This window comes from Simochromis diagramma, unplaced genomic scaffold (genome assembly GCF_900408965.1).
Source record: "Simochromis diagramma unplaced genomic scaffold, fSimDia1.1 OVJJ01000630.1, whole genome shotgun sequence".
In the NCBI taxonomy this organism is placed as follows: Eukaryota; Metazoa; Chordata; class Actinopteri; order Cichliformes; family Cichlidae; genus Simochromis; species Simochromis diagramma.
Window position 1 is genome coordinate 1,463,417 of NW_024386927.1, and position 14,634 is coordinate 1,478,050.

At 39.6% G+C, this 14,634-nt stretch overlaps 1 protein-coding gene and 1 long non-coding RNA gene across 9 annotated transcripts in view; one reads left to right on the forward strand and one right to left on the reverse strand.

The window, feature by feature from the left end:
- The window catches only part of LOC120736740 (disks large-associated protein 1-like), a 181,084-nt gene that overhangs the window by 106,430 nt on the left and 60,020 nt on the right, over positions 1 to 14,634 (forward strand). For all 8 annotated transcript variants that reach the window (XM_040037034.1, XM_040037029.1, XM_040037027.1 and 5 more), the window contains 3 exons: positions 2,273 to 2,487; positions 4,741 to 4,936; positions 6,327 to 6,606. In XM_040037034.1, coding sequence (XP_039892968.1) covers positions 2,273 to 2,487; positions 4,741 to 4,936; positions 6,327 to 6,606 — 691 coding nt within the window. The remainder of the gene's footprint in view (positions 1 to 2,272; positions 2,488 to 4,740; positions 4,937 to 6,326; positions 6,607 to 14,634) is intronic.
- On the reverse strand, positions 9,465 to 12,159 carry LOC120736741. Its single transcript, XR_005696599.1, has 2 exons — positions 11,607 to 12,159; positions 9,465 to 10,201 (listed from the first exon to the last, which is right to left on the reverse strand). It is a non-coding gene; the product is annotated as an uncharacterized LOC120736741 (long non-coding RNA).

The following is a 14,634-nucleotide window of genomic DNA, read 5'->3' on the forward strand; positions in this document are numbered from 1 at the left end:
CCATTCATTCTGTCCTTAACACGGATCAGTCGTCCTGTCCCCTTGGCAGAAAAACAGCCCCATAGCATGATGTTTCCACCCCCATGCTTCACAGTAGGTATGGTGTTCTTGGGATGCAACTCAGTATTCTTCTTCCTCCAAACACGACGAGTTGAGTTTATACCAAAAAGTTCGACTTTGGTTTCATCTGACCACATGACATTCTCCCAATCCTCTGCTGTATCATCCATGTGCTCTCTGGCAAACTTCAGACGGGCCTGGACATGCACTGGCTTCAGCAGCGGAACACGTCTGGCACTGCGGGATTTGATTCCCTGCCGTTGTAGTGTGTTACTGATGGTGACCTTTGTTACTTTGGTCCCAGCTCTCTGCAGGTCATTCACCAGGTCCCCCCGTGTGGTTCTGGGATCTTTGCTCACCGTTCTCATGATCATTTTGACCCCACGGGATGAGATCTTGTGTGGAGCCCCAGATCGAGGGAGATTATCAGTGGTCTTGTATGTCTTCCATTTGCTGATGATTGCTCCCACAGTTGATTTTTTCACACCAAGCTGCTTGCCTATTGTAGATTCACTCTTCCCAGTCTGGTGCAGGTCTACAATACTTTTCCTGGTGTCCTTCGAAAGCTCTTTGGTCTTGGCCATGGCGGAGTTTGGAGTCTGACTGTTTGAGGCTGTGGACAGGTGTCTTTTATACAGATGATGAGTTCAAACAGGTGCCATTCATACAGGTAACGAGTGGGGGACAGAAAAGCGTCTTACAGAAGACGTTACTGGTCTGTGAGAGCCAGAGATTTTCCTTGTTTGAGGTGACCAAATACTTATTTTCCACCCTGATTTACGAATAAATTCTTTACAAATCCTACCATGTGAATTCATGGATTTTTTTTTCACATTCTGTCTCTCACAGTTGAAGTGTACCTCTGGTGCAAATTACTGACCTCTGTCATCATTTTAAGTGGGGGAACTTGCACAATCGGTGGCTGACTAAATACTTTTTTGCCCCACTGTAGGTATGCAACATCAGATGGTAGACTTTAGGATGACTTTGGACATCACGAAGAGGAAGAAAGTAAAGGTAGAATCAAGGATGAAATGGTGGAAGTCAAAGAAAGAAGAATGTTTCACAGAGTTCAGGGAGGAGTTGAGACCGACTCTGGGTGGTAGGGAAGAGTTATCAGAAACTAAACAGGTCGGGGAAGTCTGTTTCGTACATCCTCTGGACAGAAGAATGAGGACAAGGAGATGTAGTGGAGGAATGAGGAAGTACAAGAAAGTATTCAAAGGAAGAGGTTAGCAAAGAAAACGTGGGATATTAAGGAAGCTGAAGAAAGTACAAAGGAGTACTGAAAGGCTAGGTGTACGGCAAAGAAAGAGGTAACAAAGGCAAAGAAAATGGTTTATGTTGAGTTGTATGTGAGACTGAGTATTAAATAAGGACAAAAGGACTTGTTTCGACTGGCTAGGCCAGGAGTGTCAAACTCCAGTCCCCGAGGGCCGGTGTCCTGAAACTTTTACGTGTGTCCCAGCTGAATAAAATTAGTAGATCATTAGCAAGACCTACTCATGTTACAGCAGCTCATGAGTGATGAACATGGTGCTAGAGAGGTACATTTTTCCAAACACTTACATTTATTTAAATTTACTTGAACAGGGTTAGGGGTTGCCACCTCAGCATGCAGTCAAGTTCTACTGCATCCTCAGCACTTTTAAAACAATATTACAAACCATTGTTAATATTTTAATTTCAGAAAGATTCTTTATTTTTTGTAAATTTGCATATTTTGCCCAGTTATTTTTTTGTGTTACAGTTTCTTCTCAGTGAGCAAGCAGGCCCTCAGGTCAGGCACATACAAACACACATGCACTTAAAGGCACATATACACTCTGTTATTTTATGCATTAGCACACTTCTGTGTTGACAGATGCGAGGTTTGGCCAAAGAGAAATGCCAGACCAGTCTCTACACATATTGTCCCATGTTGATTACCCAACAGACTGTACTACTGCAGTGAGAGAAATCTGTATGGATGATGTGTGTTAGAGAGAGATATAAAAAGGAAATGCTAGCCATCAGTGTAGTACAACTGTGTTTTTGGTCAATATGTTTTGTTCTTTATTGTATTAAATGTTGTTCTGCATGCTAGCTTATTTCTAATTGGTTTCATGTGCCATCAGGACAGTTTAGTTAGTCAGTGTAGTGGCTGGGACTTGAACAGCAGTGGAGCAGATCCTCCTAACACTGTTCTTTGTCCTCTTGGTGTGGTCATCAGGTACCTCAGGATGAATGGAGCAGCTTCTCTCCTCTAGGGAAGGAAGATGACATCCCCTGTCGGAGGATGAGAAGTGGCAGCTATGTGAAAGCCATGGCTGAGGATGACAGCGGAGATTCTGATGGAAGTCCCAAGCCCTCTCCCAAGATCCAAGCTCGGCGGGCCAGCTACCTGAAAGCCACACAGCCATCACTGACTGAGATGACCACTCTACAGTAAGCCCCTCCATTCCTCATTGGTTTATGGGTGACATACTATAAGAAACAGAAGGACCTGTACTTGCAAAGGCTTCCATTAGTAAGAGTTGCACATAGTGAGAACAAGAAATCGTCGAATTTCACCTGAAAATTAAGAACAAATTGTGGTAATGATAAAGCATCTTGCTTCGAAAGCACGGGTGTCAAACTCCAGCCCTCGAGGGCCGGTGTGCTAAAACTTTTAAGTGTGTCCCGGCTGCGACACACCTGAATAAAATTAGTAGGTCATTAGCAAAACTCTATAGAACTTGACTGCATGCTGAGGTGGCAATTCAGCCATTCACTTACAATTACTTAAATTCGCTTGAGTAGAGTTAGGGGTTGCCATTTAAAAGTTTCAGGACACCGGCCCTCGAGGGCTGGAGTTTGACACCCCTGGAAAAAGGTAAAACAAACAAAGAGACAAAAAATGTTAGGAGTGGGGAAGAGTATTTTTAAGCAGCTTAGGAGTTTCTTAAGTAGAGTTCAGGTTGCACCCCTCAAGGACAGCAGCTTATACCCCAGATGTGTCTATAGTTTGTGATGGTGATTTCCTAGACAATTGTTTCTCTACAAGGGCACACCTGTTACAATCATTTAATCCAATAAAATGCTTACAAAACTCCAAATACGAAGTGTCTTGATGCATGCTCAACCAAGTAAGGAAATCCACAAAAGTTGGTTCTGTTTATCTGGATGTAGCGTTTTCAGTGGGAGAAACGTCTTGTCACTCATCCAAGTGACTTCTTCTGTCTCAGCTGACTGCAGGTTTCTCCAACCCTTTAAACAACATATTTGCATAATGACTGAAACTCGCACCACTGGCAAACAGCTGTGAAGTGAACGTGGCATGTCTGTTATTGCCAGATGGGCTGGCCTGAGTATTTCAGAAACTACTGGGATAGGGTTTACAAAGAATGATCCAAAATTGAAACTATCCAGTGAGCACCATGGTTTGCTCATGGCCTGTTGAAAACTGTTTCTGCATCAGTAATATGTTTTCTTTGTCTGTTAATAATCATGTGAAACTGCACATGATTATTTGCAGCTAGCGGCTTGTTAATGCTCTCCATCAAATCCAAAATCAGCATGTTAATATATGAAGATCATAAAGGCTCCAAAAGTGATCAGATTATATTTTAAATATTAGTTCAATTCTCTTGTAAACCCCAGCTGTTGATTGTAAGTTTAGAGTGTTTATTAAGATAAAAATAAAAGCGTTCCAACATCTCACCTGTTTGTTTTTATTCAGGCATACATGTAAACTATTTTTATTAAGAGAGAGATGAAGCGTGTGTTTCTGTCATGTAGTGATTATGCTTAACTGTATGAAGCTTATTAGACATTATGAAACAGGTGATGACAGTGCTTAAGATACTTTTTGAAATTTCTTTCTTAAAGAAATCTACTACATCATGTGTAATTTTTCTTATATCATCTGTCATTTTGTATTGCAAATAAATTGCATTTGGAGGGAAAGTTAGGCTGTGATGGTTTGATAAAAATGCTGAAAATGGAGCTGCTAGGCAGGAGTCAAAGACAGAGACTACACAGATACACGGATGCAGTGAAGGAGGACATGCAGAGCGTTGGTTTGACAGAAGAGGATGTTGGGGATGGGTGAGATGGAGGCAGATCATCTGCCAAAGCCACGTCTAAAGGGAGTGGCATGATGGTGGTTTAGACAATGAAGATTATTCCAAGGTGGTTTGAGATATTTATTCACACATACGTCTTCTCTTTCCCATGCTACAGAGTCAGACAAAGACACAGCTTCTCTACCTTTACATTTATACCTGTTGGTTCTCCGCATCTGATGCCACATATGGTTATGTTTAAGAGAGCCTCCTCTTGCTGGGGGTCTCCTGACCTCGACTCCCCTCAGGCCTGCTGTCTCCATTCCAAAAATATTCCAAGTCGCAGGGTCCACATATGTCTCACATGCTCCCCTATCCTAACCTTGACATGTGTACCTAGTTCTATTTACAGAAAACAGAAAGATTTCTTAAGCCTCTAAACGTGTCCAAAGACAGAAGTTTGTTATGTGTCCATTGGTATGTGCTTGTCTCTCGTGTGCGTCTCTCTAAGGCCTGTGTCTATATTGTGTGTTTGCATGCTTACACCTATATGAGGTTATCTGTGTACATAGGTGTGTGTATCTAGTGTAGTTGGTGAAAGGAAACAAGTCAACCTATAACAGTCAGACATTGTATATAACACCTGTGTTTGCAGGATTTCAGCTGAGCACTCCCCCAAACTGCAGATCAGGAGCCACAGTTACCTGCGTGCGGTGAGTGAGGTTTCAATCAATAGAAGCCTGGACACCCTGGACCCCAAAACCCTCCTCGACCCCAAATCACTGCTGTCCTCACCCCAATACCGCTCACGCAATGAAAGCTACATGAGAGCCATGAGCACCATCAGTCAGGTTGGTTGGCATCACTGCTGTCTTTATATTTACTGTATACCCTATTCAGTCATTTCACATCAAACAGTTTTGATGTCAAACCTTCAAAGACTCATGTTTGAAGGTTGACACATCCTAATTCCATCACTGTATACCATTGCGGTTTCCTAGGATCTCACTGTTGCTGTTACAAAAACATCACGGACACGTGGACATATTTTTCCACTGGCTGACTTTTCATAGGTTCAAAAGTTGTCTTGAGCAATAGTTCTTCAGGCTTTCTGGAGATCTTTTAATGTTTATCATATAAACGAGTGAAAAAGCAGACAATGTCTGCTTTTTCACTCGTTTATAGTCAAATAGTTCAAACAAAACAAGGCACCTAACCCAAGAGATGAACTGATGTTTTGTCTAAACTTAGCAAAGAATCTGTGTTTTTGTATCATTAGGCACTTGGTGTCAAGACTGGCTACATGGCCGACAGGAGTAGGACCCAAATGCAGTACTCGAAATGAGAGTGTGAAAAAGTACCCGACAGCTCTAGGGATTCTGCAGATGATCCATGTTTTATTTCCCCTTGCAGTTGATGCACACATGCTTGCACACACACATGTGCGCACACATACATGTCTTTCATGTTGCTTCCATTGTTTCCTTTTCAGCATACTTCAGCCTGCTGTTTCTGTTCTGCAACTCTCCTCTGCTTCTGGTTCACATCTTCACGAAAGTTAGCAAACTGCCATTTCCCACCAAGAGTCATGCTCATAGTTCACAAACTGTATATCACGTTAAGGATCTAATACCCTAAATTTTCTTTAGAGCCCCATCGTTAAACCTTGAAGGAGCATCTTTTGCCATGGATGTCAAATGCACCATATGGTGGGAAGATTCCCTACCCAGTGGTAGCATGTGGTAAAAGACCCATTGCTCCACAAGCAATGGTGATCACAGTCATCATTAGGTCCTAAACCCACACCTAACCTCCCAGAGGTTAGATGTTTCCTTTAGAGGAAAGGAAAACTGATTGTTTTTTATTGCTATAGTTTTGATGTAAATCGGTTAACATGGTTATTTTGGTTTTTGTGATTAACTAGTTTAAGACTTTAGACTAGGTTATGGTTGGGTTCATCACAAGTGATGACTTAGATCTCACATGGTTAAACAGTAATGGTGTTAAACATCCAATCAATCGCTGCACCCATGGCAACTGTTCTACTGATTGCAATGCCATTTAAAAGTGGCAGCAAATAAACTTTTCTGCAGGATCAACAATACTACCCTGAACCATGCGATACTTTAATAATTTCAGTGATTTGAAATTGATTTGTATTGAGGTTTCCTCATTGTCCTCTAAATCTAAACTCTAAATTATTCCCTCTGTTTGTCCTTTTCTTCATTTGATTTCCATCAGCTGAGTGAGGTGGAAGTAAATGGGCAGATTGAGCAGGTGTGTGAGCAGGTGTACAGTGAGATGCAGTCTCAGGCCATGGAGGCTGCCATGGACAGCATGGACACCATGGACACACTGCCTATGCCGGGATGCTTCCGGATGCGGAGCCACAGCTATGTAAGAGCGATTGACCAGGGCTGTGGGGAGGAGGAAGGAGAAGGAGGGAGACCACTGCTTCTGTTACCGTCCTCCCCACCACGTACATCTGCAACCACCGTCAGGACCATCCAGAGCAGCACAGGTAGGGAATTTTTTAACTTTTTTTTTCCATACAAGGGACCACTGGGAGAAAAACCTATAGTCGTTGGCTTTGAGCCTTTATGTTAATGAAAAAGTGTGAATCTCTTTGTACTGTTTGTTGAAATCTGTTGTGATATGATTTAATCACTTCAAATGCCACTGAAGAGTAAATATCACTCATAAAGGGAAAATGGATGCTGAAGAATTGCTTTAAGGTCAGTGGTGTCTTGTGGTGAAGCTTTGAAGTGCATCACTGAGGTGACCTTTGTTTGACCAAGGTAATATATTTTCCCATTTTCACAAAAATCCTGGCTTGGAGGAAACTAGAGCGAATTTTGTGCAGTGTTGAAAATTGTTCTGCATTGCTGTGGAAGTGTCACACAATTTACTTATTGTTATTTTTTTGGTTTTGCTATCACAAAAATATAAAAGATTTTGATTTCAAGACTGGTAGAAAAAAATAGCTAATAGGATTTATTTTGTAATCAGTCTGTTGTGGTTAGTTATGTGGGGTGACATGCTGGCAAGGCAGACAACTTAATAGCTTCTAGTACAAGGGTGTGTTGGGTAAGTTACTTTAAAAAAGTAATTAATTACTATTTACTTAATATTGTATTTAAAATACTTATCTAATTACTGTGTCTGAAAAGTAACTTAATTACTCAATAAGTAATTTAACTAAATGTAGGGGGTCATATGAGTGTTGGGTTTTTCTCTGTATTTATTGTACAATATAAAGCGCCTTGAGGCGACTTTTGTTGTGAGTTGGTGCTATATAAATAAAATTAAATTGAACTGAATTAACTGCAATGTTCAAATAAGTTCTTTTAAAAGCAAAACATGATTTAATATGAAGGTAACATGAGCAGAGAGTACAAACATGCTGAGGGATTGTCTGTGTTAGTTGAGTGAGACGGTCAAAAACTATTGTGTACACTTATGTCTGCATTTTGATTTTGTTACATACGAACAAAATGATAGCAGAAGTGCTGCCACGTGTGTGGGCAGAAAGAGAGGACCGATGTGTTTTCAGTTTGGTAGTTCAATGAAAGACTTCAGTTAGTTAAGAGTAAGGCAAAAACAATGCGTTCACGTTTGCAGTTTTGTCTTGTTATACAATATTTGAAATAAAAACAAACAAACAAAGAAAACACTACATTTTTGGAAATGTTTGTGATTGTTTTCTTGTTTGTTTGGGTTTTTTGTACTACTTGAACACTGAAGTGGCCCTCACATGAGATGACAGTGCCAGCAGTGGCCCACAGTTCATTTAAGTTTGAGACCCCTGGTCTAGGAGGTCCTAACAGTTTACACACTGTGTGTTTGTTGTGTTTGTTTGGAAATGAAAAAGTCCAAAAACGACAGAGATTTGAGAGTTTAGTTTCACTTCCAGCATTAGCGCCCTTCCCCCTACTGTCACTAAATTTCATTAAATAATTATTAGGCATTGTTCCATGTAATTCTTAAGTGTTTTGCAAAAACACAAATAAACAAACAAATTAATAGTCCTCTCATTTCAAAGAGGGGATGTTCATAACATTGATCAATGACAAAGCATTTACGTGGGGCTGCTGCTGATCAATATTAAAAAGCTGGTGGGGGCGATGATACTCCCTTGTAACAGACCTTCAGCCTGATTTTCAGCATACAGGGTTCATGGCGACATCTTTGGGCCTGAAACACGGCTTCAGTTGGGGAAAATGTGGGCATCTGAAAACCCCACGTATAGACCGCTGAACCCACAGAAGCAACTGCAGACTTCTGGGAATGTCAATGCTTGAGAGGAGGCAGGTAGTCTACTCCCAACCGTGATTTCAGAGCTTATCGAACTGACAGATAAATATGTTATTAATGCAATAATTCAAAAAAATTTAATTAAATAATTCAAAATCTGCGAAGATTGTGAGGTTGCCCATCCCAAACAAAAATGCCATTCTTATTTTTTTTCTTTGGAAAAATAAAGTTTTGTCCACTATTATGGTCATTTATGTAAAAGATTCTGGTAAGTACATTTTATAACAGCTTTCCTAGAAATTCTGGGATTGGAGGGATTTTTCCCAGATCCATGAGCAGCCAAAGTTCATATATTTAGGTTTAGAGAAGCCAAAGACTTAGTACAAGCCCTTTTTGATTTTGAGCCTAACATTATAGATGTGAGCAAATGTGGTTAATGTACAACAATTTTTACACAAACCTTTACTAGAAGTTTGTTTTAGTTTAGGTTAATAAACATTTAAAACGGGTTTTTTTAAAAAATAAAAACCTTCTTAGTTTGCTGATGTTTTCATTGTTTCTCATTGTTTTTTTTTTAGATGTTTTTTTTTATAAACAAGTGTTTTTAAATTAGGTTTTTCTACCGGTGTGCTGTTCAGTAAAATTAAAAAGTAAGGTAAAATTTTAACAAGCATTCATTTTCTTGAATAAACTGATGGTTTGATAATGATTTGTTTACATAGTTAGAGCAACTTTTCTTGAAAAAGCTTATTATGATCATCTTGGTAGTTATGAAGGGGCACAGAAGCTTCTTAGGGGTGTACAGAATGATACATGTAATAAGTTAAGTGGAAATGGTTAAAGACATTTGAATCAATTTCAAGTAAACCTTTGTGTTTTGCAACCCTTAGTAGAAGATAATGGTGGTTTTAAGTAACTGTTTTTGATTTGTTTTCTAAGGAAAAGTGAGAAACACGTGTTTTAACGTGTTTGAGTCCAGTTTAAAAGTCAGATTCTTGAAAAGTTACAGATTCTCATCAAGAATTCTTTAATTCAAATTTATAAGCCGGCTGTATAAATGTGTTGCAGCCTATTAAATTCGGTTCTTTTGGATTCTTTAGGGCCAAGAATGACACGGCTCAAAAGTGGTCTTTTTACTTTAAAAAATGATCCTTATTATACATATCCGTGATATGGAGACCTGAACACAAAACACACAACCCCAGGTCTGAAGCACAAACGGAGCCTAGGTATTTATATACTTGCTCTCTACGTCACACTTTAAGTTTCGATCAAACAGCCGAGTTGGTTTCACTTTCTAGCTGCAAAAGCATGTAATTTCCTGTCAGCCTGCAGCCTAGTTTTACACTGAAGTCTGGGCCTCTCTTATATAAACCAATATAATCAGCATATAAGCATTTAAGATCATATATTTATTACCTAACAGACCCCTCTTTAACTAATTCTATTAGTTAAACTAATGAACTGACTCCCTCAATAACTACTGTTTACTAACAACAGATATAATTAGTTTTTCCTGGTAAAAGGACCTACTTACATTTATCACTCTTTGGAAACAGCCTCTATAGAGTTAAGTTTTCCCACCCCCTCTACGGGTCACATAAATCCGGTCTTAGCACTATTTCTTGGGCAATTTACATAAAATAGAAATCCTTCAAACTATTCCTAGAGTCCCTATCATTACTCTTTATTACTTTTATGGCCACATTTAACCTTAACAAGCCTTTAATCTCCTAAACAACACATTTTCTTGAACTGTGGAGCTGTGTGCTTCTTCTGGGTGCCCCTCTCTGGTGGTTCCGTTCAGTCCGGTGCTCCCTGGAGTCTCGCCACCCCCGTGGTCGCTGTGGTCCCGAAATCTCCTGCAAAGGAAACAAAAACACCTCCGTAACTTATTTTGTTCATCAATTGTTCTCTTAATTATTCAATCTTGGTTCAACCTATCATGTTTTCTAATCAAAAGCATTAACCTAATTATGTGTATAAGCGTGTTAGCATCTATCCATCGGCACTCAAGGTCATCCCTACAATATATCAGTTCAGTCGGTCACGCTGAACGACGTTTTTGACCTTCAGTTTTGACCTTCACTCCTATCAGCACAGTTGCAATGTGTGTATAAAAAAATCATTTATATATATATATACTATTCAATGTTACTCATTTCAGTAAACAACATTTTAACACCTTTAACACACTTAAAGCGCCGCTTTCACGTCCCTCCAGGTGCTTCCTGTTGCTCGCTCCCTTCTCTCTTATCTGATTATCAACATCCTGTACACAAAACTGTTGCTTCTGCCAGTGCGAAAGTTTCCAAGCAGAATGTCAAGCATCTTTTACCTTTTACACCCTGACACCTTTCACAATAGATTAGAAGAAAATCATTATAACCGCTTATTCTACTAAAAGATCAAAGAGAAAACAAACGTTTTAATCAATTAAGTTTAAGCATAAAAGCAATTACTTATGCGTAAGTTTTATCATAGCTAAATCAAACTCCCACCAGGTCCTACCATGATCATAAAGCCCCTTATTTCAAATTAAACCCAAAATCCCCCTTCTTGACACATCTCATGTGTCAAATACACTAAAGCCAGCTACTAAAACGTTATAACCTGTTCTTGATTCAGCATATTTTGATTTCATTTTGCTCCTCTTAATGTAATGGTACATTCTAATTATACTTTATCAGACTTAACCAGAATGTATGTGCTTTCCTTACTTTGCTCCTGTTTTAAAGGAAAAAACCTTGGTCACTTCGACAAGTGTTTGTTATTCTATAACTGCATTTTATATGAAAAGTCTAGCAATCTCCTCTGTGACTCATAAATATTACTTTTGTGTTAGTTATTTTCCTCTATAAACTTTAATTGACGTCTACAGTGGCATGTTTTGTTAATGGCATGAGTTCTATCAAAAAGTTTCTCCCCTTTAGCATTTGGCATTTTCCCAACAGTATAATCTAGTACCATAATCTACACCCAGTCAACAAAACAGAATTTTCTTAAAGCAAACATCAGCAACCCAAAATCAGCAGCCAAAACATTAAGTCTGCAAAGCATCCCCTTTCTCTCCCCAACCTCGTCAATTGTTTGTCCCCTTTTATTCATGCTAACCCACATTCACTCATTCACACACATTCACTCAAAATAAAAACACTTGTCTATCATTTTTGGTCTGGATTGACACGCGGCAATCCTTTTAGACAAGAACTCCAGGGTTCCCACAGGTGGCTTCTCCTCAGCCAGTTGTAATCTGGAAAAGCTCACCTTATATTTGCTCTCCCGAAATTTTTTTCAGCGCTGTTAATTCAATCTTGCAGGCCTGCTTACAAAAAATGAGAAAAAAGAGAGCTGATTATTAGCTCATCAAAACACGACACATAATCACCTGACAGGTTTTCCCTAAGTGCACTGTTACAATTTTAAAGGGCCCAATTCCAGACATGTCCATGTTTAAACTCCCTCTATTAAAATAAGAAAACAGCCCAAACCTCACTGACACAATCACCCCATCACTCAAACAACAACCCCAAAGATCTTAAACACAGAACAATTTTGCTTATTAATCTATAAATATGTTGTTGGGATTAGAACTTCAGGGCCACAAAGCTTTGCCCTACTCTTGGTTTAATTAATACTTACATAGTCTGAGATCAGACTTAAAATCACTCCCTCTGTTCATTTTTCTCCACATCATATCTCAGTGGTTGGCCTCAGACTCCACAGCGTCCTGAGAGTCAGAGGTCAACTGACATAATTTCACCTGCTAAATACACACAAAAAAATCTTGTTAAAAGCCACAGTTTGCACACAGTAATGTTCCCCTTTAAGCGCTGGTCCTAGAAAAATGCATACACTATCGGACCTAGAGCCACAAATCGACCACGCCCAAAAAGTGCTATAAAAAATTTATATATTAATATTTTATTCCACTTTAAATTAGCCAATCTTTTAGACCTACTTCTCCTTGAAATATTCATGTCAAGTTTTAATTATATTTCGGGGGTTTTAACCCTTTTAATCGCAGTTTAATTACATGTGCGCACCGTTTTTTTTAGCCCCCCGAAACAAAACGAAATATTTAAAAAAACAAACATTTGAAGTAATATTTGATTGTTATTATAATTAGGCCTTTAGATGGACTAAAGATTGGCACCAACCTTCATTTCGATCGCCTTTTATTTTTTTTTTCCGGACCAGAAAATGGTCTCCAGGCGGCAAATGCTCCTCCTTTAAGCCGGAATCAGCGCATCCTCGCGGGTTAACTCCCGACGATGACCGGGGCATGTTGTGTCGGATCCCTTTTTCCAGCACACACTTCCGGTACCACGTCACAACAATACGTCATTTCCTGTTGATTTGAAAAAAATTACACCCTCAAACGGTCCTAGTGGCCGAAAATGGTCCCGCCCGATCAGCGGGCGAAGCTGCTGCTGCACGCCGAAAATGAGGCTTCATTCCCCGCAGGTCTTTCTAAGCAGCCCGCTGTTTTCGAGCCCCGGATCAAATTTGGAGCAAGGGCGCCACCTGGTGGATAAATAAAAAAATTACAATTCCAAGGCCTCTTGTCCAAAGCAAAAGCGAAACCTAAGCCGTCACCCAGATATTAACGGTCATAATTGTGCAGTGAAAAATAGCGTTTATAATGGGTTTCAATGGGGCACAAATCGACCACTAGGTCCGCGAGTGTAAGTTTTTCTGTAGCTTAGCCACTGAAGCTAATTGAAGGAAGTCGGACTTGAATTTTGAAATAAAATCATATCAAACTTTTTTTTGGAGAATTTGGCTATAGTCGATTCAACACTGTGCAAATGGCAGGTAATCAAAATTTGAAAATAGCCACAAATCGACCCAAGACCCTCCAGGGGTTTTAACATACTTAGATTTAGCATAACATATAAACCTGTTATAACAATGTGTCCTCACTAAATTATAAATTTCTTGTCCAACTCTGTACTTCTGAACAGACCTGACCACCTTATTTAATTATCCTGTTACTTTACCATTATATCTTTCACCAACTAATCCTCCTCAGTCACTGCTCTGTTTCCTCCATTCAAAGCCTCAGACACACAGACACACAGGAAGCTTCTTTCTCACCACTCATTTCAGCTAATTTGCATACTGAGTCATATCTCAAGAAGTTACCATGACAAGAGAAAGACAGATTTAAATCTTACCACATTATTAAATTATTTTATTTCCTTCCTAGAGTAATCACTTGTTTTGCTCACTCGACACAAGAGCACTTCCAATTCACTGTTTAAAACTACTTTAAGCTTTTAATCACTTTTCATTTTCATCAATGTCACTCTCTTGTCATGAAACTTTCCTGAGTTATTCCTCAACTTCAGGGTTTAAGTGTGTTCACACTATTTTAACACTGATAAACAGACTCACATGCTCAACATGCTGTCTAATCCTCATGAGCTCTCTCGTAGTTGTAAGGTTAATGCATCTTCTGTGTGTGTGTGATTTTGTATGTTTCTTTTTGCAGTGTTTCAGACTCCTTCATAATTTTCCCACTTAACCAGTCAGTTTTCTCTTCCCCAAGTTTGCAAACCCAAATTTTGATGTCCCACCTTAAATAACAGCATTCCTTGTCTTCAGCCAATTCAACCAGAAACTCGGCCTGAACGTTTCCAGTGATGTTTACCTATAACTTTCTTCTGACCACTGCATGTGGAAAATTGATCCAGGTCTGCTTTACACCTAAAAATGACAAACTGAGACATTTTCATTATTATCACGAGTAGGGATGGGTATCGTTTAGGTTTTATCCGATACCGGTGCCAAACCGGTACTTTTGAAACGGTGCCGGTGCTCAAACGGTGCTCAAACCGGTGCCTAAAGAATGGAGAACACAAAAGTGGTCCAAAAACCTCTCATGTTCAGCTGGTTTTTGTAAAAAGATAACAATGTTAGCCTTTTCTGCAGCTATGGGGCATATATGGTATCACTCTTGGCTGGAAGCAGTGCTTAAACAATGGAAAAAACACAAACTTTGTCCAAAACCTCTCATGTTTAACTGTTTTCCACTTTTTCTTTGGTCATTTTAGCCTTTTTGGCCAGGGTGAAGGGAGTATCTGCCATCAAACAAGAAGACAGCTGCATGTAACTACGACGGTGTTTGCTAGTTCACCTTACATGCATTAATGTAATAACGTGGTTAGCCTACTCAACGTAAATTACACACGAACAACATTAAGCTACTCACGCAGAGAAGAACGGCTGCTGCTGCCATCATCATCCTCATCATTTCTGCTACACTGGCAGGGATAGGGGCCAGGACTCT